Source organism: Bos mutus, chromosome 4, assembly GCF_027580195.1.
Source record: "Bos mutus isolate GX-2022 chromosome 4, NWIPB_WYAK_1.1, whole genome shotgun sequence".
NCBI classification, from domain to species: Eukaryota; Metazoa; Chordata; class Mammalia; order Artiodactyla; family Bovidae; genus Bos; species Bos mutus.
Window position 1 is genome coordinate 50,575,594 of NC_091620.1, and position 23,994 is coordinate 50,599,587.

General features: G+C 37.2%; 1 protein-coding gene and 1 non-coding gene across 3 annotated transcripts in view; both read right to left on the reverse strand.

Annotated features, from left to right (window-relative positions):
* The window catches only part of HIBADH (3-hydroxyisobutyrate dehydrogenase), a 108,617-nt gene that overhangs the window by 72,018 nt on the left and 12,605 nt on the right, over positions 1-23,994 (reverse strand). Inside the window, exons 3-4 of one of the 2 annotated variants that reach the window (XM_070369467.1) lie at positions 12,893-13,002; positions 9,874-9,995 (exon numbers count right to left, since the gene is read on the reverse strand). In XM_070369467.1, coding sequence (XP_070225568.1) covers positions 9,874-9,995; positions 12,893-13,002 — 232 coding nt within the window. The remainder of the gene's footprint in view (positions 1-9,873; positions 9,996-12,892; positions 13,003-23,994) is intronic. The other variant, XM_070369468.1, reaches the window with a different exon arrangement.
* Positions 19,930-20,000, reverse strand: LOC138987666 (small nucleolar RNA SNORD56). Its single transcript, XR_011464050.1, has one exon. It is a non-coding gene; the product is annotated as a small nucleolar RNA SNORD56 (small nucleolar RNA).

Sequence of the window (23,994 nt, forward strand, 5' to 3'; positions counted from 1 at the left end):
TTTTTTATTAAAATTTATAATGAGCCTTTTTTTCCCCTGCTTTTACATTATCACTTTCTTAAAATGGGCTGACTCAAAAGACTATAAAGACTCCCTCAAAATCAGTACAGGAAACTGCAAGAATTTACTTTCCCAAAAACAGCTTTTAAGACGTGAACTGCCTAATGAATCTCATAGTTAGGCCTGTGAAAAGGACCAACCTGCACGTTTCAGAGGTCCTTCCCTCTTTTTAAAAATTCCCATACAGTGAAACCTGCTGACACCGCTTTTATAAGGTGGGTGTTCAGGGGAGGAGGGCACTGATTTGCCACATTGTAGGAATGAGCGGATTTTTGCAACATTTGTGAGGGTTTTATAGGCAGGATCCTCTCTCCAGGATTTAGACAAGTAAAACAAAACCAAAAAAATCCAACTGTTAAATGTTCATTTTATTTAAAAAAAAAAAAAAAAAAAAAAAGGTAATCCTCTGCGAATGTCTCAACGTTTTAATTTACTTTCATTTCAGTATTAACTACCTAAACGCAAATACTTGCAGTTCAGAAATCTTTTCAGTTCTTTGGAGAGTGACATTTAATCAACCTTGCTATTAGATGTATTTTTAAGCTAACTTCAAAAACAAAATCTAGAGAAAGTAGTATGACCTCTCCTGAACAAAAAGCATGTATTTTAAAATCCTCCCTTTATCACAAGCAGGTTTGGATATAATGCCACCTGGTGGTACAGAAAAAAAATTTTTTTAACGAAGCTTAGATTTTTAGAAACTGAGCTGTTCTATGAAAACACCAACCACCCCTTCAGACTCCTCTACCTTCCTCCTAAACAAGTTATTCATCCTGCCGTTTAATAATGACAACTAATTTTTATTTTAAAACATTAAAAATTTTAAGCAATTAACTGCATGTGAGAACATCCTTAGTGTTTAAATATCATAAAGGAAGCCAAACATTTTTTCTTTTTTCAAAAACCTAAAACTGTACCAAAGCTCTAATTTTTAAAAGATGAAATACGTAAGAATTGGGGGTGTAGGGATGGAGTAACCGAACTGCTTTGTAAAATTACACTGTATAATTAATTCCATGGTAAGAATGTTTTTATGGTGTGTTTTGGTGACCTTTTATTACCATCAAGTTCACAATGCTGGTGGGCTGCCTTTTAATCCCTCCGCAGACAAAGGCCCTAAATAAACACAGATCCCTTCCTGGGAAAAAGTCCACTCTGGTTAAATGGTAAGGAAATGAGTAAATCATTAGTAATCTTTAAAGCCAAAGCTATAAACTCAAGTTACCTTAAGTTGAAATGAAAGTGTCCTGCAAGAGTTTCAAAGTTCTGTCACAGATAGAAATCTCCAGCTCTTGACTCCAGACTAGGCGCCAGCTGATAAACAAACAATTTAAGTCAAGAGCTGGAGAATTCCCAGCTTTTTCATTTAATGGCTTTGGCCCAGAGTATTTATTGCCTCCAGTTTTATTCTCACTTAGCTCTAAGAGGAAATTTAAACTCATCATTATCTTAAAGCCCCATATGGGCAGCAGTCAGCTCACCTGATAGAGCTCCTCTTACTCGGTACCAGTTTGAGTCTCTACTAGAAGTGATGTAATAATGTAAACTAATTAACTAGTGTTCGGTTGACTTCTTAACAGGCTACATAAATTGTGTTCAATATAGTTTACATTCCCACTTGGGGTAGTAACGATTCCAAAAAATTTAATTCTGCAGTTTTATTCCAAACTACCAGCTAAAACGGAGAAGGACAATGTCAGCGTTCTCAATCCCCGACATGTGCCCACCTAGCCTCCCTCTACCCTCACTCTCACCCTTGTCCACCAGCCCTTGAATATTACATAAAAAGCAACTTTCCTGTATAAAAGTAGGCTATTTCTATTAACTTCAAAATACTCAGTGTTGTCGGATCTATTTCCCAACAGAGCAGGGTGTAAGATTTAAGATGTAAATGCTCGATCATGAAAAGTTGTTGATTTTATACGAGTACTAGTAAGAATACAAAAGTACAGCCCAACTAAAGCCCATAAGATACCATCAAAAATTTCTAAACGCTGTTTTTAAATGTTTGCTACTAAAGATTACAGATCTCAAAGCCAGAACTATACTCAAAATTATCATTTACTTTTAAAGAAAAATCTCATCTCTACTCAGGATTTTATGTCAAAATAATTCAACTATCTGAGTGAGTGCAGATATTTCACAATTACAATAAATCAACTATCCTTCTTCCTCTAGCTGCTTATCTAATGAAAAAAACGCTGCAAGAAAATTTTTATAGCCTAAGGTAAAGGGTTAATGTGGCACTAATGCAAAGAAAAATTCTCTCATTTCTTAATTTTCAGAAAGTTTTATAAACCTGTCTTGGCTAGAAAAGCAAATTAACTATTTCAGCCGTCTGCCAAGATTATTTTTCTACTTTTACTATATGTACATAGTACATTAAAATGTTGGCCACTTGAGAACGAGTATTACCCTCACACATAAGAATTAGTGGAAAAGAAACATAAGTAATGATAAAACCACTTGTATGCCTGGCCTCACATTGTGTTTCACAACTCCATAAGAACAATGCTGTCTTAGAGACTGCAATGGATAAACATTCTGAAGACCACAACTAACAGGCAACAACTTAACTTATAAAAAAGATGGCAGGTGCAAATCTTAAAATTCTTAATACTCTTTTTAGAATAGAGTCCATACCTCTCCCTTGCTGGATATAACCTGAGCTAAATACAAAATAACAACAAAAACTCTCTACCTTCAGGTCAATTTAAATTACTTGACACAGAAGACAGATGGTGAGTTGGTTATCAAACCTTCACTGGCCATGTTGGGAGGATGGCCTCCAAGAAATGCGCATGTAAATTTAAATTTTTCACAATTAAAATATCCCAAAGAATGTAAAATAAAATAGAATTGTATGACAAATATATACAGAGAAGGTATTAAATTCTATGTAATATACTTTTCATCAGCTGATATTATCAAACTTTAAGAAAATCAGACAACTATAAAACTGCAAATAAATCTGGTAACAGTTTGTGATGACAAAGCCCTTGTCAAATTCTTAATTCCATTGCCTCCTCTCACCTCCCCCCAATAGCTATCCAGGGATCACAAGCAAAACAAAATAAAGACATATAATACCTCAGGGGTACTGGAATTAATTTCATGCTGCTAAGGAATCAATAGATGTTAATGAAAAATAAATTATATACAATTAATAGACTTAATTTACCAAATCTATTTCACCTGTATATAAATACTGCTAAGCAGTTCTAAACTATGTGACCAGACCCAAATGTGTCTGGTCTGACTTACATCCTGAATGGCAATTAAAGGACATTAAAAATACCCCAGGATTACTTGAGGCAGGACCCCTGCCTTATCCATGCGCTTTCCAACAGAACCACGTGAAGAGAACACAGTGACCCTCCACCACAGGGTAGAGCCTGGCAAGAGCAACTCTGGTAATAGTTACTTGACTGCAAATTGAGATGCAGTTAAAATCTGGCCTGCAGATTTGGAGATGAGGGAATTGCAAACTGCAAGCGAGTAAATTCTTAAAAATAAACTAGGTTGTTGTTAGCAATAATAATTATTACCAACAATAACTGATAGTAATAATACGAACACTGAATGAAGTGATCACCCTGCATTCTCTATCCCATTCCTCCACTATTTTCTTAGGAGACAAATTATTAATGCTGCCTCAACCATGTTATCTTGGGCAGTGAGTCAGCAGTCTTCTCTAAACATGTTAAGAACTCATTAACACCTTATATAGGGACTCTCCACAACAACTGTTGTAAGGGAGTTTCAGACATGCCAAAGAATGTAAAAAGAAGCTTTTATGGGCACCTCTTCTTTGGGACTAATTTCAAAGAAATCCTTGGAATTTATTTACCAAACATCTCTGAACCACTTTGTGCGAACTGGAGAAAATCCCAGGCAAAATGTACTCTCCAGAGACAGAAGGGATACTTAATGGATACAGGGTGATAAGTAAAATTATGGGTAAATGCAGATGGATAACAAAATTAACTCATTTCTGGGTATACTGGTACTGATGAATCTTATGTCACTTCTAAAGAAATAGACTTATCCATTAAATCAAGTTAAAGAAAAATTTAATTATTTGAGTTACTACTAAAGTTTTAAATACCATTGAATCAGACCAAGGAGAGGCTTACTTTAGCCTTTTAAGATAAAATAATCCAAGTCTCTGATACAGAAGTCAATGCCACAAAGTACTTCTAAGTTTTATAATAAAAAATAGAAACTGATCATTTTAAAAGAACTAAAAATCATCACAATAATACAATTCTTTAAAGGAAAGAACCCATGAAAATGAATTATCTGAATCATGTTAAACCAACTTATTTCAAAACATTAAAAACAATATTACTGAGGTAAGACTAAAATTCAACAATGAATACTGTACAAAATACTACTGTGTAATCAAATAGCTTATGAGAGCACCAAAGACCTCCTATGATAGCTCTTTCCCCCAACACACACATTACAAACCACGGTAAATTAAGTTATATGAAATTTGGTAAAAGAATTTGCTTTTGGACAGAAATAGCAATGTTTCAGCCCAAAGCAAAGTAAAATTGCCAAGCTATAAACCTCTCTAAGAAAATGTTTTAATGGAAATGCCAAGAGACCCTTAACCATAATGGTGTGGTGTTAGGTGCCAAAACATAAATAAATTTTGTTTTTGTGCTCTCTTTACCCTAAATTAGATACAGGTCGAGTGGAAAAACAGTAGGTATCCAATTCAGTGAGCGGTAAAGGCCAAGACGTGCACATTTGATTTTAAAAACAATAATGGAGTCTATGTGAGACTTTCATTGAAGAATTAAGCGAGCAAGTCTAGCACTCTAAGAGAAACTCCTTAATAGGTCTTGTGCTTACTATTCCATATTCTAAGAATACCTCAAACAAATTACTAAAATTTAACCCAGCCAAGTAGAGTATAAAATCTGGTTTCCTGGTCGGGAACTGTTACACAAACACATACACACAAGTTCAATTATTTAATTCTGACATTAATCCTAACTAGGGCAATACAATTTAGCAAATCAATGAGGCTGGCCAGCACAGAAAGCCTTGGGCTATCTATAAGAGCCATTTCAGAGTCACTTCAACTCAAGGTTTCTGTGCAAACCTACAGACATACTATGTAATCAGTGATCTTATTCTTCAATTATTCAAGCACAGTTAAATGCTATAATTATGCCCTTGGCACAGAAAGAACAGTATTTAGATATCAATTACAAACAATAGTTTTTAATTTGTTTTATATCTAGCATTCATTATACAAGAGAGCTGGTCAAACTGGAACTAACTCTGTGGTAGCAGACCACACCCCCCACCAAAAAAAAAATGCATGTGTCCAAAATGGTGTCACTAAACAACACTTCACATTAAAGGATTACAACTTTCATAAAGATGTGATTTACACAAGACAGATAAACAGATTAGGGCATCATACTTATGAGGCCAGTGTCATGGCTAACAGACAGAGATCCTGGTTAGCTTTACTGTAATAAACAAACTGTTAAACAAAGGCATGGTATTAGACATATAGGGAATCAATATACAGGTGATCCAGTTTAACTAACTCCGAGTGAAACTACCTGCTAAGTCCTAGCAATACAAAGACAAACGTTCCACAAGCATACCAAGTTTGTTCATGCCTCAGAACAAGTACAGAGTACCTCTTACCTTATAGAGTACCTCTCTCCACTGAGAACAGTCTACCCCGGACCTGTGTGTTCAGATCTCTGCTTAAATGTCACTTGCCCAGAGAAGGTTCCCTGTCCACTCGATGTAAAAGGGCCCTCCCCTTGGTCTGTCGCCTTAACGGTTTACTCTATTTTTTCCTTTATCGTGATTACTGAAATTATTCTTGTTTGTTTATCCTCTCTATTCCAATCAAATAATAAGCTCCATAAGACAAAAGATGTTGAGTATCTTCAAAGCTCTCTCTAGTACCTAGAACATACCTAGTACATAGCAAGTACTCAATAAATGTTTATTGCATGAAAGGAAGAATGAAGCATGTCCCTTGCAATCAAGGTCCCATCAGCATAAAAGAGAATATTAGAATATATGATCAGAAAACAGTATATAACACTGTAAGAATTATATAAATACAATAATTTAAGTATAAGACATTCCACTGAAGAAAAAAATGAAGACCTTCACGTTTAAGTTCCAGAAAATGAAACTAAAGGTGGTAGAATTATATGAACTAACCAATTTCCTTTCTTCCTTGCTTAAAGAGTATTTACTAAAAACAGTCATATCTAATTCCAAATTCCAATGATTCTCCTTGGATCTGGGAATCATCTACAAGGTTTCCAGCTGATCTTTAACATAAGTGTTCCAGTTCCAGAACTTAAAATCCTTCACTAGCCTAGAATCAGGTGTATGAGTCAGATCTGGTGTTACCCTCTTTTTAAATATCCAGAAAGGTCAAATTAAGTATTAATACCCACCCCAGATAGGACAAAGAGTAGGAGAAACACGTAAAAACTTCAAAGGTAATAGTAAGGCTTTATTTCTTAAACTGGAAGGGGGGAACACATGGGCCTGATGTGCACTTGTAGTTTGCACCTTTATAATTTTATAAATATTTTGTATATAAATTCACATGTAATAAAAATTTGGGGGAAAAGTTACTCCCTGCATTCAAAAGGATTAAGCTTTAGAGGAAGAAGAGAATCAACACCTATAAATATAATGTAATATGGGCTTTGATAAAGGCATGTTTCATAGCTTCAAAAGGAAGCACCAGGATTTCCCTACTGGTCCAGTGGTTAAAGACTCTGTGCTTTCACTGAAAGGGTTTGATTCCTGGCTGGGGAAGTTAAAAAAGGAAGCACCAAAATCGGTTGAGGCATGTCAAAATATTTTATAAAGTAGTATCTAGGGTACAAAGCGATAACTGTACAAGCATATAACAGTTATTTACAATGGTTTCAGGATGATAAGTAGAACAGTTTAAGCATCGTTTGCTTTTTATTTTTTTTTAAAGTTATATGAAACAAATAAAATTGAATAAAAGCTAGCAGAAAGCAGAAGGGGCTAGACTGAAGAAATCACTGTCTTAAAAATCTGTACAACTTCAAATTCTTCATCTGGGTTTTAAAAAAGGTTCTCTTTAAAATGCTAACCACAGAATAGGAATACAATGTGTTCCCATTTTAATTTTCAGAATACTACTGTATTTGTAGGTAACACCTCTATATAATTACACAAAAATGCATTTTTTAAGTCTAAGATAAGAAACAAATGAAGAGTGGGGGGAGGAGGATAAAAATGGGGGAATTTTTTTAAAGATTTTATTACAATTACCTCAAATAATATATGTTTTAAAACTGACAAACATAGAACCTCTGTAAAACTGTAAGCCCATTTGGGTACCTAACCCAGACTTTTCCCAGGTCCCTGTTCCTAAATTTTATTTAGTTAAAATGCAATGATTTTTAAACCTGCTAACTCTAACTTACAGAAAGTTCCCTCTATTTTAACTGAGAAAGTGCAGGCATTTTTAACCCATATTAAAAATATAAAAATAATAACAATGAGAAGACAAACATAAGTTTCTATTATATGTTAGCCAAACTCATAATGATGATGTGTCAAGCAATGAATTATCACAAACCGTCTCTACACAAAATTTTCAATCTGTACTACAGATCAGACTGAAGTGAATAAACTTTTACAAATTAGCATTTTTATACTCTAAAACCAAAAAACTGTGATAAAAATAACTTGATAAGGATGAGGAGTAATCTCAAAGTTTTATCACAAAGACGACTGTATTTTAAATGTTAAAATAATATTTAATGTTATTAAATGTTATTTAATTTATTGTATTTTTCATTATCAAATGATCATTTCAGGCTATACTCTTGAAGCAAAAGATCAATCAACTAATATGTACCATATCAATTTTCAAATTAAATTACAGAACCACTCAAAGAACAAAGAATTGTTCATTTACTGAATCTATTCTATAAATAAATTCCAATACCAAGCTTAAAATTGCTTACTAGTTTATTATTAATTTTATTTTATTAATTATTATTTATTAGTTATTTATTATTTATTAATGTTATTTAATTTATTGTATTTTTCATTATCAAATGATAATTTCAGGCTATACTCTTGAGGCAAAAGATCAATCAATAAGATCAACTAATACGTACCGTATCAATTTTCAAATTAAATTACAGAACCACTCACAGAACAAAGAATTGTTCATTTACTGAATCTATTCTATAAATAAATTCCAATACCAAGCTTAAAATTGCTTATTAGTATTTTGTAATCAAAGATCCATACCACATTATAAATCTTTACACCTAAAATTCTACTTAGATGATTCAATATAACAATTATAGGGGCTAAAAATTATTTATACCTCCACCTATACTAAAAGGGCTTCCCTGATAGCTCATTGGTAAAGAATCTGTCTGTAATGCGGGAGACCCCAGCTGGATTCCTGGGTTGGGAAGATCCACTGGAGAAGGGACAAGCTACCCACTCCAGTATTCTTGGGATTCCCTTGTGGCTCAGCTGGTAAAGAACCCGCCTGCAATGCAGGAGACCTGGGTTTGCTCCCTGGGTTGGGAAGATCCCCTGGAAAAGGGAAAGGCTACCCACTCCATATTCTGGCCTAGAGAATTCCATGGACTGTATAGACCATGGGGTCACAAAGAGTCGGATACGACTGAGTGACTTTCACTTTCTACACTCAAAAGGGTTTGGGATATAAGATTCCTTTACAAGCTCACTAGGTTCTTTATGAAAAAGAAACTGATTTAAATTATTACATTTCATTATTTTTTAATTCCAAAGCCAATAATCATGTTTAATAGGAATAAAATTGCTATTTCATTGTCTACTGCCATATCGCTATAATTACATATGTATGTGTATATATGTATGCACATATGTATGTGTATGTGCATGTATATTTGATTACACAGTAACTCTGAAAAATTTGTAAATTATAGAAAATCATAATCTTGCCATTCCAAAATACCTAGATATCCATATTAGTATTTTATATAATATTAAGCTTTTAGAATTTTATTAGCTCCCTGTCCTCTGATTGAGATTGTGGTAAAATTTATTTATAAATTTTCTAATATTAAGTTATCTATACATACATGAGATAAACTGAACCTGGTTGCAGTGTCTGATGTCATTCATACACGGTTGTATTTCATTTGTTAATGTACTTTATAAAGTTTTTACTTCTATATTCATGACTGATGTAGACCTATAGTTTTTCTCTCTCATAATGTTTCTAACTGGTTTAATTATCAGAGTTATACACATTTTACAGAATGATTTAGGAAGCATTTCCTCTTTTCTCATTGTCTGGGAAAGTTCATATAAAATTGAGATGGTATGCTCCTTGAAATTTTGGTTAACATTTGGTAAAATCACTTGGGCCTAGTATTTTCCTCATGAAATCATTTTCTCTTTTTTGCTACTTCTTCAGTTTCTTTAATAGTTATAAGATTATTCAGGCTAATTATTTCTTGAATCTGTTCTGAAAAGTTAAAATTTTCTAGCAATTGATCCAGCCCTACCCACAGGATTCTGGATCAAAAATTCACAGCTCTTCAAAGCTGTAACATCCTTTTATCTGAGTTTGGAACAAGCATTGTATTTTGAGAGGGCTAAACAACATAAGTCAGTTTTGGTTTGTTTTTATTTGTAATGAGGAAACAGAATCTGCAGTAACTCTAAAAATAACTGGATTATCTTGGGTACCAAAAAATCGTAATTGTTACTTCTGACAAACAGAATAGGTGTGCATCTATTTTAGCTATGACTTACCACCAGAAACAGGGGCATCCATGAAAACTGCTCCCATTTTTTCAACTTCTTTGGCCAGTTCCTTTGAAACCATAGGATCAATAGTACTGGAATCTATTAATAGTGAGCCTTTCTTCACTTTTCTAAGTAAACAAACAGAAACATCGTTTTTTTAAAAGTACAGTTTTATAGTTTTAAAAATATAGTTTACAACTCTGAATAAGTCTTTCATGCAACTACTTACAGAATGAGAATCTGCTAAAAGCTGCCAGATATCAAGGAAGTCTCTGGTGTAAATATTAGAAACATTGTTAGGGACTTCCCTGGTGGCTCAGTGGTAAAGCATCCGCCTGCCATTGCAGGAGACATGGGTTAGATCCCTGATTAGGGAGGATCCCATATGCTGCAGAGCAGCTAAGCCCGTGTGCCACAACTACTGAGTCTGTGCTCTGCAACAAGAGAAGCCATCACGTTGAGAAGCCTGCACACCACAACTAGACTTGCTGCAGCTAGAGAAAAGCCTGCACAGTTACAAAGACCCAGAGCGGCCAGAAATAAATTATATTTTTTAAAAGCTTGTTATTAGAATTGGTTCAAAATCTCAAATTCATTTTCAGATCAATTACAGTTCAAAGTAAACTCAAACTATTTCAAACAAACCAAAGTAACCTAATAAACTGCATGGTATAAATTCTGGTTTCACGTGAAATACACATTAACCATAATAATGTAGGTTAGCTAAGATGTAAGCAATTTAAAACACCTATTAACTTTAAAGGGGCTATTTGGTAAGATTTAAATTTTTGTTTGTAAAATAGCTGGGTCTCTTTAAAAAGTAATTTACTTGTCTTTAACAAGCCATATTGCAAATTTCACATATCCATTTTATTTCCACTAGGTAGAAAAAATATAAGCAATTAAAATTTAGCCATTTGCTTTAGAATGGCATATTCTTTAATAATTGTAATTTTGTAAAGATAAAATAAAATATAAAACAGATACTAAGGAAAATATAGGAATGGACCTAGAAATCTCAAAGAGTCTTCTTGTTCTTTATGGTAAATTTATATATATACACTGGTAAAAGGGGGAAGCAGTCTTTTCATTATCATATTTTACATCAATATTTAAACGGCGTTCTTAAAGTAAAGGGATTCCCTGTGGCTCAGCTGGTAAAGAATCCTCCTGCAATGCAGGAGACCTGGGGTGGATGGATCCCCTGGAGAAGGGAAAGGCTACCCACTCCAGTTTCTGGCCTGGAGAATTCCATGAATATATAGTCCATGGGGTCGAGTGACCTTCGCTTTCACTTTTAAGTAATAGTTTTGTTTGCACTCTAAATATAGACTATACACCTGTCGAGTTCCCTTACAGTATATTATCTATGCTATTGTCACTAGCTTGGAGACTCAGACCTAAATTATAATTTTTTTAAAGGGCTATGGCTAACCTTCCCAAAGTTTTTACTACAGATAAACTAACCCGCAAGACATTTAATCATAACTATGATTGGAAAATTAAAACTGAATAAATATAAATATTAAAGGGGAAACAAAATCATTGCTAAAACCATTAAAAATGTTTTTTCTACAGAAAAAAAAAATAGCACATAAAATGCTTTAAGCAACAATTTTTGACATATGAATTGATCTGGTCTAAGTGCAGTAAATGAGTATGTTCTATAGAAAGGAAATAGCATACTCTATTATAGATCACTCCAGGATGTATATACCCTAAAAATGACAATTAAGTTTACCAGTCTTCTGTGATAGTAGTATTTTTAAGATCTTAAATCTTTAATCAAATGGGAAATCATTTCAGAAACTACACATGCAACTGGGTGTGGGGAAGTGATCCTGGCCCAGAAGAAAATAAAGAACCACCCTTGAGAAGCAAATTATAGTTCAGTGTAAAGCCAAACTCCTTCAAAGCACTCCCTAGACAAAACCACCCTGGTTGGTGGCCACCATATTCCTAATAAAGGATATTAATTAACATAGAATTTTGTCTACACAAAGTTTTTAGTGACTTTTCCCTGACAGGTAAAGCAGGGCCATAATTGGAACAGACTAGGTAACAACACAGCTAGGTCACCTCAGGGCCACACACACTGTGGGCCTGAGGGCTTCATCCAAAATAGTATCTTTCAACCTTCTCTGAAATCTAAACATTTATCTTATCAGTTTTCTGCCTAATATTCAAGTGTCTTTTGCTTCTAAGTTTGCTAGTTTTCCAAAGCAATTCTGTTTCCTAAAACCTCAAGTTCCATGCGTTACAGCTTCATGAAATTAAAACCCTTTCTTTCAGCCCTTCATGTGTCCACTGAGCCTACCAGTTTGTTCTAGCTCTCTGCTATAACTCAACAATGAAACAAGTTAGGTACAGGAATCAGTAAGACCAGAAAACTAAACTGCGAACTCACCCATTGCCATCCTAATATAACCACAAGGGTCTGGCAGCAGGCACCAATTAACCAAAAGGTTCTTGAAGCGAGGCACTGGGTAGGAAATGCTGGCCTAAATAATATATCATTCAGGGAGCTACTGCTAATCTTTAATTCCAGCTTCTCAAAGTTCTTACTACAGATGAACTAACCCAGAAGACATACAGTAACTTTTAATTTCATAATAAATTTTAAATAATAGTGTTCTTTCCAATGCTTGGTTTTATTTTTCATAGAAATCTTTTCCTGAATTTCTATAAACCATAAGAAAAGTATGCTTGTAACATTTGTGTACAGTTTAAAGTCAAGCTTTAAAAAGTCTCTTAAAACAGCTTACCAATGAAAGTGTTAAGTTTAACGCAAGAGTTAAAGGAAGAGAAGCAAAAAAAAATTCATTCCCAAAAGTCACATACTTGAATTCAGTGAAAAAATAAACCCTTTACAATGAGAGAGAAACCACACTATTCAGTTTTAAGACATAAGAAAACAGTACAAGAAGACTTAACAAACATAACTGTAATTTCACAACTGTTCTAACAAATGTGAAATACATAAACTATCATAGAAAGAACATATCTACAGTTGAGAAATACATACTTTAGAATTCCATTTGCTCCAGAATAAGCTTCTATCGCATTGATGCTGGTGGGCAACATGGTAATAATTCTGTCAGCTTTTTCAGCTACATCTGCTGGGGAAGACACTACCTTTAAAAAAAATTGCAAAGGCACATTATTTAAATCAAATGCTTCTAGAGCACAAGTAGGACCCACTTTTTATGCATGCCTGTAATAGTAACAGTGAATAAAAATCAATACTTGTTTTCAAATGACAAAAAAAAAAACCTTACTGCCTAAAATAGAGAGTCCACTCCTTACACACATACAAATGCAGTTTCTATGGAATCACATCCACTGTTTACTTTTAAAAGTGTGAAGTGAGTTGAGGGGGAAAAGGGCAAAACCCTACAGTCCTGGGAACAGACACACTTCTCATGGATTCCTCCAACTTGGACTCTTAAAACAGCATACTTCTTGGTAGATGCTCTAAGAAAAACATTCTAGTATAACAGAGCTGGTAGCTGAAGTACAGGATTCACCAGTTATTTCATGAGCAGCAAAATCCCCAAGAAAATTCTCAAGCCCCCATTACCACTATCTTCCAGCCTCTATTTTCAAGAGAAAAAAAAATTAAGCCTCTCATTAAAGTCAGAACAAGGACAAGCATGAACTGCGCTGACTGAGACCACCATGAAAGTCTGAGAGCGTGAGCTGCCAGGACTCCTGTGGAAACCACATTTACAAGGAAGACAAGCCAACAGGCATCAAGGTACGCCCTCTCTGCAACCCTGACTTCTGCTTTAACAATGACCATGAACATACCACACAGGAAAGCTGCTCTGTCCATCCTCTGAACATACGTGCACACAAGTGTCGGTGTCTCTGCCCTCACTCACATCCCCCACATCCTCTGCTCTCTCGCATACATACACCATGATACACCTGACCAGCTGGGCAGCCACCAAAGAGGCCAAAAAAGACCAGGAAATCACTTCTTGACTAAAACTCCCCTTTAACAGAAAGAATCCACCACCCTGGCATAGAAGTTCCTGTCCAAAGCTTTTTTTCCTCTTTAAAAAAAGACAAAGGATTATCAAGAGGATAATCAAAGATTTCTCCGTAGGATGATTTACTTATGCATTAGAAACAAACGTATTTTCTACAAGGAAATGTGAACTGGCACATAAGCATCTTGGGAATGGGAATGACTCTGTTTTTCATGCAGTGGAAGTACACAAAACGTTTTCTTTTTGTCTTTGATGTACAGCTGATGAAAGAGTGAGAAGCCAAACACAGTGTGCAATCTAAATATTATGAACTAGAAGCAATGACATTTCAATTTTCCATAAGAGATTATCAGCTTCTAAATCAAAGTCTACATAAAGGAAGTTTTAACAGAATTTCCTATGTTGTACTTCAAAATTTCAGACAATCAAGTGTCCTATCACTTTGTGTGTTAACATTAAGTGAAACACCAGACTCTAAAAACCAAAAGAAAAGAAAAAAGATAGTCTCTCTTATTCTAAAGGCAAGACAGTACTTTCGAATCTACAATGCAGCACATTCAACAACATGTATATTTTGATATATAGTAGGGATCTGCCACAAATCATTCCAGAAAAAACATTTTTTTCCATCCAACGACAAAGAAATACTTAAGTTAGGTGAAAACCTTTCCTACACTCAAACAAATACTGAGATTTGAAAAGAGGCAACTATTTCCTGGCAAACAATTCAAGTTTATTCAAGCAAAAAAAAAAGTTCAGTAAGATGAGAAGATAAGAAAAAGAAAGGTTGTAGGAGCTGTAATTCCCTACTTCTGGACTGTGTCAAGAATATGGGTTACATGGAGAGAGCCCCACCCATTCACCCTACTTAAATGAAGTAATAAACACAGACAAAATGCTGGCGTACCTTTCAGTGGCCTTTCCTTCTATCGCAGCTCCATCTCGCTTGATCTTTCAGGGCCTGTATTCTAAGACCTCAGCCGTGAGGTCTAAGAGTCAACTTCAAACTTTCTCTTAGGAATTGAGTCTCTTCCACTGAAGGAAATTCAATTCCATCTAGATAGCTCCTTGAGACGTGCCTTCAGGGACCCCGACGATTAGCTCGCAAATCTAGGAATACTTCACACCTCCAAGCTTCTCATGTTCATGAATTGGCATTGCCAATTCATACAACTGCCAAGTGCATGGGGTGGCCAATCAGCCCCCTGCATCCTTAGCATCTGCTTCTTGGGATGCTTGGGTTGCCAGAGTACTGCTAACCCCTCAATTATAAAGGAAAGTAGTGTCAAAGCTCACAGGTCCGGAAAAAACACACAATGATAGTGATAGCTGGAATGTCACCACTCTACTGGCCACAACTGCTCCATATCTAATGACTATATACATTCGGTACATTATAACAGTCTCTAATTTGCACTACAGAAAAGGCATGTTTATTAGACAGATAAGACAGACATGTGTGTCCAGTTATTCAAATCATCTTGCCTTCCATGTGATGACTTCAAGACTGAAATAATTGACTAACAAAATTTGGCCACGACTCAAAAGCTGGCAGGAAAAAAACAAACCTTATTGCCAATCTGACACTAACCACAAAAGCCTTTAGGAGCCAAACTAATTAGAGTCCCTTCAATTACATTAGCTAATTGAATGGATAAGCACAGACAGACAGCGTGGATCAGTGAAAGGAACACTAATTTAGAAGGCAGAGACCCGGGTTTAGCTATAGCTCAGCCACTAAGTCATGTGTGCTTTTGTGCAAATCACTTAACCTCTCTGACTTCAGTTTCTGAACCTACAAAATAAGAAAACTGACTCAGGTTATCTTTAAGGGTTTCTACCTCCAAAGTAGAAAGACAACTCTGGCAAGGAAATTTTTCCATATTGAGTAAATTTAAATGCTAGGAAGGTATTGCCTCTGTGAAAAAGGACTGATAGGATAGGAAGCATCTGCAGCGACTCAGGACTCTTCTGCACCTCCACATGTGTGGGTGGTCACTGATCTGGCTGACTCTGGACCATGGCTTTGCTCTGTCATGCGCATTCCAGAAATTCTTGACAATTTCAACTGCCTCCTTCTTACACCACTGTGAATTAAGATGACCTTACTAAAGGGCAACTCATTCCGGTATTCTTGCCTGGGAAATCCCATGGACAGAGAAGCCTAGTGGGCTACAGTCCATGGGGGTCACAAAACAAACACAGCTTAGCAACTAAACAACAACAATTTTTCCATTATCTCAATTTTGATTACAGGAGATTGGTTCCCTTCAAACTATCTAGTTTTTAAGCATTTCTGCAATCAGATTCATCCATATGCTAGTAAGTACAATGGCAGGTGTACAATATAAAGAGTAGATGACTGGACAGATGGAAGACAAAATCTGCTTTGCTGGGTGGGGGGGGGGATGATGGGCATCAGGGTCCACAGTAATCTGAAGTAACTGTGGATTTTTTCTACAGTTACATTACTTTCCTTTTTACATTATATTTTACATTACATTACACATTACATTACATTTCCTTTTTACATTATCAGTGGAAGGAGACAACAATTAACCTAGCTATTTTACATAAAGAGAAAAATCTCGCTGTCTCTTCTAGACAAAACAGTCACATAAGTCAAGCTCTTAGCACTGCTTCCAAATAAACTAAGTGGGACAGAGATATTTGCAAAGAGACAAGATGAAAATGACCTTGGTTAAACATGCCACTCTGTGTATTTTCATCTTTCCAAATAGAAAAGCATATTGTTGCTTCAAAATTGCACCACCCTTAAAAAAATTGACTGAAATGGTTTGTGCCTACATCTTGAAACATCTGGTCAACAATGATGAAGCCCACTCAGCAAGAGGCTTTTAAAGTTCCCATTTAACGAGACCTGAGTGGATGCCAGATTAGATCCCAAGAGACTTTCTTAACCAAACATGGTCAGCCTTATAATCTAGGAACAACAAGATGGCTTCCAAGTTTTTAGAGAGAATCCAATTAAGCCTCATTCAACCGGAAAACTCACACAGAAATGGTTGCATAAGTCTCAAAACTTTTGGTACCAATCAGAGGCATCTCCAAGGAAATTCCTAGACAATGAAAATGAAAATAAAGCACAAGTCACATGCCCCTGATACTAATGCTTAAAAAGAGAAACTGCTATCTTCTGTGTCCAGGACACAAGGCACTCTGCAGAATGTATTTTTAAGCAGGGATGCGGTCAAATTCCTCTTTGTCTCCTAATTTGGTTTTAACTTTTATCATCATTCTTTGACTTAAAAACATGTCTAAATTCTCTTCCAAGCAACTCTGGACTCAGTGACTCAGTCAAGACAGTGGTGCACTTCTATGTGTGATATTGGGGATGAAGATTTGGGAGAAATACAGTATAGATACTAAAGCAACAACCATAACAGTAGTAACAGCAGTGGCAGCAATAATAGCACTTCCCATGTGCCAGGTTTTCTAGAACTAAAATGAAGGTACTATTACTACTTGACATTTTATGAGACACTTTAAGTATTGATAGAAAGACATTAATCTGTCTAAAGTCACTCAGAGCTGAGATTTGAGACCAGACAGTCAAGTTCCTAAGTTTGTGCTTTTAAACCACTACATTCACCATTTATTGATTCATAATTTCTAAAACCCAAAGGGCTGACGATTACCAGGGTTACATTCTTATAATAGATGCTATAAGTTGCAAAGATGCATTCAGGGTTAAACCTGTAGCCCGCCAGACTCCTCTGTCCATGGGATTTCCCAGGCAAGAATACTAGAGTGGGTTGCCATTTCCTCCTCCAGGGGATCTTCCCAACTCAGAGATCGAAACCGGGTCTCCTGCACTTCAGGCTGATTCTTTATCAGCTGAGCCACCAGGGAAGCCCAGGTTAAACCTGAGTTTCCAACAGAAATAAAGACATAACAAAGGGTTACTGCAAGAGGAAGGCATAGGTTTTTTTTTTTTTTTTTATGGGAATGACCACAAATAACATATTAAACCAGTTGTAAATGTCCCAATTCGTTAACATGTAAAGGTACAAATTTCCTTCATAACCCAGTAGCGTTTTTTACTACTAGGTACAGCTGGAAGGAAACCCTCCAGGGTGGTCACATCCAAAGCACTTCTGCACCTGGAGCTACAGGCGGCCACCTTGCACCTTGAGGGGAGGGAGGGGCTGGGCTGCAGAAAGGGGAGCCAAGACACAGACAGAAATGAATCTGCTTACATCTGTACCCAACATTCAATTATGCTTAGGTTCAGACCACTCCCCAGCTCTTCAGTTACATGAAACAACAAATTCTCAGTTTTTGCTTTTTAAAAATTGAAGCAGCACTTCTTCAAGATGTTCAAAGATCTTTAAAACCAAGTGATTGCTTTTTGATCCTTCAGATATGTCTAGTTTGGTACTTTCTCTTCCCGCAAATTTCCTACTGAAAGCACAGTTGACATTAGAAATCAACTAGCCATGCTTTCCACAAACTTTGAGGAAAAAAAATTATGTTTCCTTTGGCTGCCATTTCATGGACTTCCCTTGAGATAGTAACATTAAGGGAAGAAAGGGACATCTGTCCTTAAAATGTAAGCACCAACTCAAATATACTCTGAATTTTTGAATTCTTAATCCATCCATTGTACTACTGTGGACAATAGCCAGAGGTTTCAAAGTTTTCACCTGCATTTTCCCATCTAATCCCAAATCTTATCTTCATCTTTTAGTGGTAAAATGAAACTCACTTTTCCCTTTATCAAACATTTAAAACTAAATACAGCTATGAAATAATACTGACATTTTAACATATCAGATGTCATCCATCCAAATTAACTCTATCTTTTAAAGTAGGACTCTTAAGAAATCACACTTGTTTGAATGACACTGACACTGTTCAAAATGGTTTTTAAGCTGCCAGCATAAATCATTTATCAACAATGTTTTCATTTTATGATATTTATGACAGAATATTCCCCCTCAGGCCCAAAGCTTTTTTACTTTTCACCCCTCTCCCTTCATTCATCTAAATTTCACGTCCTCCAGCCCTCCACTGCTGTTACAATCAATACACACAGGACTCCTTAGAGTCAAGACTCTGAGGGGAAGCAGAGATAGAATGTGGGAAAAGAGGAGCCTGCCTTCCAGGCTTGCCACCTAAGACTGAAGCATCTAAGAACCTTTCCCACCGCGTGCAGTGGTCAGGGGTGGGAGCTGCAGGCACGAAGCTAGGACATGTCTTCACTATTCACTACTCTGGGAGGGGCAGCTACCCAGAACCCAACGTCTTTCCTTCCTCATACCCACTTCAGTGTCTCAAGGAAGACAGAAAGAAGGGAAATCTAATGACTGAGCCTGTGCCCTAGAACCCTCTGATTTCTATTCAGGAGTCTGAGAGACCTTGTCTACATGACTTTCATTTCAGACTACAGCATTTCTGTTTGCAGGTCAGCAAACCTTAAAAGCAATATTTATGTAGTTTTCTATGAGAAATGAAATGGCTCTTAACAGTTACTTATTATTTTTCCCCTCAAAACCTGCTTCAGCACTTCATTATTGTCAAAATGCAATTTTAATAGAAACTCCCTCCTAATTTTAGTCTGGCTATCTACGACACATCTAAAACATTGCCACATACAACCTGTTTTATTCTCCACAGCACTAGGTGCTCTGCTAGACATACTGGTTCAGTTCAGTTCAGTCGCTCAGTTGTGTCCGACTCTTTGCAACCCCATGGACTGCAGCAGGCCAGGCCTCCCTGTCCATCACCAACTCCCGGAGTTCACTCAAACTCATGTCCATCGAGTCAGTGATGCCATCCAACCATCTCATCCTCTGTTGTCCCCTTCTCCTCCCACTCTTAATCTTTCCCAGCATCAGGGTCTTTTCAAATGAGTCAACTCTTTGCATCAGGTGGCCAAAGTATTGAGTTTCAGCTTCAACATCAGTCCTTCCAAAGAAGGACATGAGAATTGAGTCATACTGGTACTCAGTCTCTATTTGTTGACCTGATGTAGAAATCTCTAGAAACTAGAGAGGGAGCCTTCCACTTTTATTTATTATTTTTTTCCCCTCTACCCTCAGCTTTACTCAGACCCAAAGTATCAACACTCACTAGGTGAACTGCTATTGACAAAAAATACTGCCATCATTGTAGAGACTTTCACTTTTAAAGAACACTGCTCCTTTGTCTCCATTATTCATCTGGATAAATCCTGCTTGTTCTTGCGCTATCTGCCTACACTGCTAGTCTTCAGCGAACAGCCCTAACTGCCCTCTAAACCAATGTAATACAGGTTTTTTACTGAAAACTGAGGAGACGCTACTTTTTCTTTTGACATCGAAATTTGGAATAACATATTTGTGTGATCTGATTATCTAATACCTCCTGCTCGTCCCCAAAGGCAAAATTGTAACTATTTTGTTCTAGGCTATAATACCCATACCCAGCACAAAGAAAGTACTCAAGAAACATCAATCAAAGTAGCAAATAAATGAAGGTCCTATCCCTTGTTTTGCTGCTGCTGCTGCTGCTAAGTCGCTTCAGTCGTGTCCGACTCAGTGCGACCCCAGAGACAGCAGCCCATCAGGCTCCCCGTCCCTGGGATTCTCCAGGCAAGAACACTGGAGTGGGTTGCCACTCCAGTGTTGTCTCCACTTCTCCAGTGCATGAAAGTGAAAAGTGAAAGTGAAGTCACTCAGTCGTGTCCGACTCTTTGTGACCCCATGGACTGCAGCCTACCAGGCTCCTCCATCCATGGGATTTTTCAGGCAAGAGTACTGGAGTGGGTTGCCACTGCCTGCTCCCTTGTTTTGCTAGGAGAGTCTAAGGTAGCCTTAATCTGCAGTGATCAAAGTAACTTCTCTTCACAAAGAAGAGATTCTGACATGTCATGTGAATAGAGAGCATTAGAAAAGGAATTACAGCTCTGCACAGCAGAGGGGAAACAAAGACTTCTAGGAACTAACTTAGACCTAACACACACAGTACTTACCATGCCAAGCATGACTTTAAGCTTTTTACAAATATGAATTCATGTAATCCTCATACTAACTCTCTGAGAAAGGTTGTTGTTATTATTCTTAGGAGGAAACAGAGATACAGACACTAAATATCTCTCCTGGGATTGCAGACACTAAGTGGTAAAGTCATGCTCCAGGTTCCCAAAACTCTTGCAGTATTGGTTTCCTGTGGCTGCCGCAACAAGTTCCCATAAGCGTGGTGGCTTAAAACACAGAACCTTATTCTCACAGCTCTGGAGGCCAGAAGGACGAAATCAAGGTGTAGGCACCACCATGCTATCTCCACAGGAAGAGCCTCCTCTGCCTCTCCTAGCTTCTGGTAGCCCCGGCTGCTCCTTGGCTTGCTGCAGCATTAACTCTGAAGTCAGCAAGGACCTGCCATAGCCTGCCCTTATGTCTCTCTGTAAGGATGCTCATCACTGCCTTTAGGGCCCATGCAAAGTCCAGGAGGACGTCATCTCAAGATATACAACCTAATTGCATCTGCAAAGACCTTGTTTCCAATTAAGGTCACTGTCACAAGTACTGGGGTTAGAATGTGGACATTTATCTTTTTTTTCCAATAACTTTATTGTGATATATAATTTGCCCACATAAAGTATATAATTTGATGGTTTTCAGGGTATTTTCAGATATGTGCAACCATTATAATTTTAGAACTTTGTATCACTTCAAGAAAAAAATCCCATATCCATTAGCTCTCTCTCTCTCTTGTGCCTGCCTCCCTCTTTCCCACCCAGCACTGCTGCTGCTGCTGCTAAGTCGCTTCAGTCGTGTCTGACTCTGTGCGACCCCATAGATGGCAGCCCACCAGGCCCTGCTGTACCTGGGATTCTCCAGGCAAGAACACTGGAGTGGGTTGCCATTTCCTCCTCCAATGCATGAAAGTGAAAAGTGAAAGTGAAGTAGCTCAGTCAAGCAACCACAAACCCACTTTGATTTCTCTGTTCTGGATTTTCATGTGTCACTGCCTCATTCCTATTTATGGTGGAATAATATATCATCATATGCGTATACCATATTTTTTTTTATCACTGATGGGACATCTAGGTTGTTTCTGTCTTTTGGCTATAATGAATAATGTTGCCACTCATCTACAAGTTCCTGTGTGGGCATGTGTTTTCATTCTCTTTCATATATACCTAGGAGTAGAATTACATTCTCATCAGCAGTGTGTGATAGATAGTTCAGTTTGTTCACACTTGTCATCTGACTTTGTGATTCTAGCCAACCTAGGGGGTGGAAATCTCATTGTGATTCTGACTGCATTTCTCTAATGACAAAAGATACTGGCATCTTTTCATGTGTTTATTGCCTGTCTGAATACCTTCTTTGTGGAAATGTCTATTCAGATCCATTGCCCACTTAATTAAGTCACTTGTCTTTCTGTTTGAGTTGCACGGCTTCTTTACACATGCTAGATACAAATCCTTATCAGATACATGATTTCAGTTCAGTTCAGTTGCTCAGTAGTGTACGACTCTTTGAGACCCCATGGACTGCAGCATGCCAGGCCTCCCCGTCCATCACTAACTACCAGAGTTTACTCAAACTCAACTCCATTGAGTCGGTGATGCCATCCAACCAACTCATCCTCTGTCGTCCCCTTCTCCTGCATTCAATCTTTCCCAGCATCAGGGTCTTTTCAAATGAGTCAGTTCTTTGCATCAAGTGGCCAAAGTACTGGAGTTTCAGCTTCAGCATTAGTCCTTCCAATGACTATTCAGGACTGATTTCCTTTACAATTGACTGGTTGGATCTCCTTGCAGTCCAAGGGACTCTCAAAAGTCGTCTCCAACACCACAGTTCAAAAGCATCAATTCTTTGGCGCTCAGCTTTTTTCACAGTCCAACTCTCACATCCATACATGACTACTGGAAAAACCACAGCCTTGAATAGATGGACCTTTGTTGGCAAAGTAACGTCTCTGCTTTTTAATATGCTGTCTAGGTTGGTCATAGCTTTTATTCCAAGGAGCAAGAGTCTTTTAATTTCATGGCTGCAGTCACCATCTGCAATGATTCTGGAGCCCAAAAAAATAAAGTCAGCCACTGTTTCCACTGTTTCCCCATTTATTTGCCATGAAGTGATGGGACCAGATGCCTTGATCTTAGTTTTCTGAATGTTGAGTTTTAAGCCAACTTTTTCACTCTCCTCTTTCACTTTCATCAAGAGGCTCTTTAGTTCTTCTTCCCTTTCTACTATAGGGGTGGTGTCATTTGCATATCTGAGGTTATCAATATTTCTCCCGGCAATCTTGATTCCAGCTTGTGCTTCATCCAGTCCAGCATTTCGTATGATGTACTCTGCATAGAAGTTAAATAAGCAGGGTGACAATATACAGCCTTGATGTACTCATTTCCTGATTTAGAACCAGTCTGTTGTTCCATATCCAGTTCTAACTGTTGCTTCTTGACCTACAAACAGATTTCTCATGAGCCAGGTCAGGTGGAATGGTATTCCCATCTCCTGAAGAATTTTCCACAGTTTGTTGTGATCCACACAAAGGCTTTGGCATAGTCAACAAAGCAGAAATAGATGTTTTTCAGGAACTCTCTTGCTTTTTCGATGGTCCAACGGATGTTGACAATTTGATCTCTGGTTCCTCTGCCTTTTCTAAATCCAGCTTAAACATCTGGAAGTTCATGGTTCACATACTGTTGAAGCCTGGCTTAGAGAATTTTGAGCATTATTTTACTAGTGCTGTGAGATGAGTGCATTTCTGCATTAGTTTGAGCATTCTTTGGCATTGCCTTTCTTTGGGATTGGAATGAAAACTGACCTTTTCCAGTCCTGTGGCCACTGCTGAGTTTCCACATTTGCTGGCATATTGAGTGCAGCACTTTTACAGCACCATCTTTTAGGATTTGAAATAGCTCAACTGGAATTCTATCACCTCCACTACTTTGTTTGTAGTGATGCTTCCTAAGGCCCACTTGACTTCACATTCCAGGATGTCTGGCTCTAGGTGAGTGATCACGCCATTGTGATTATCTGGGTCATGAAGATCTTTTTTGTACAGTTCTTCTGTGTATTCTTGCCACCTCTTCTTAATATCTTCTGCTTCTGTTAGGTCCATAACCATATAAATACCAAATAAAGGACCATTTCTGTCCTTTATTGAGCCC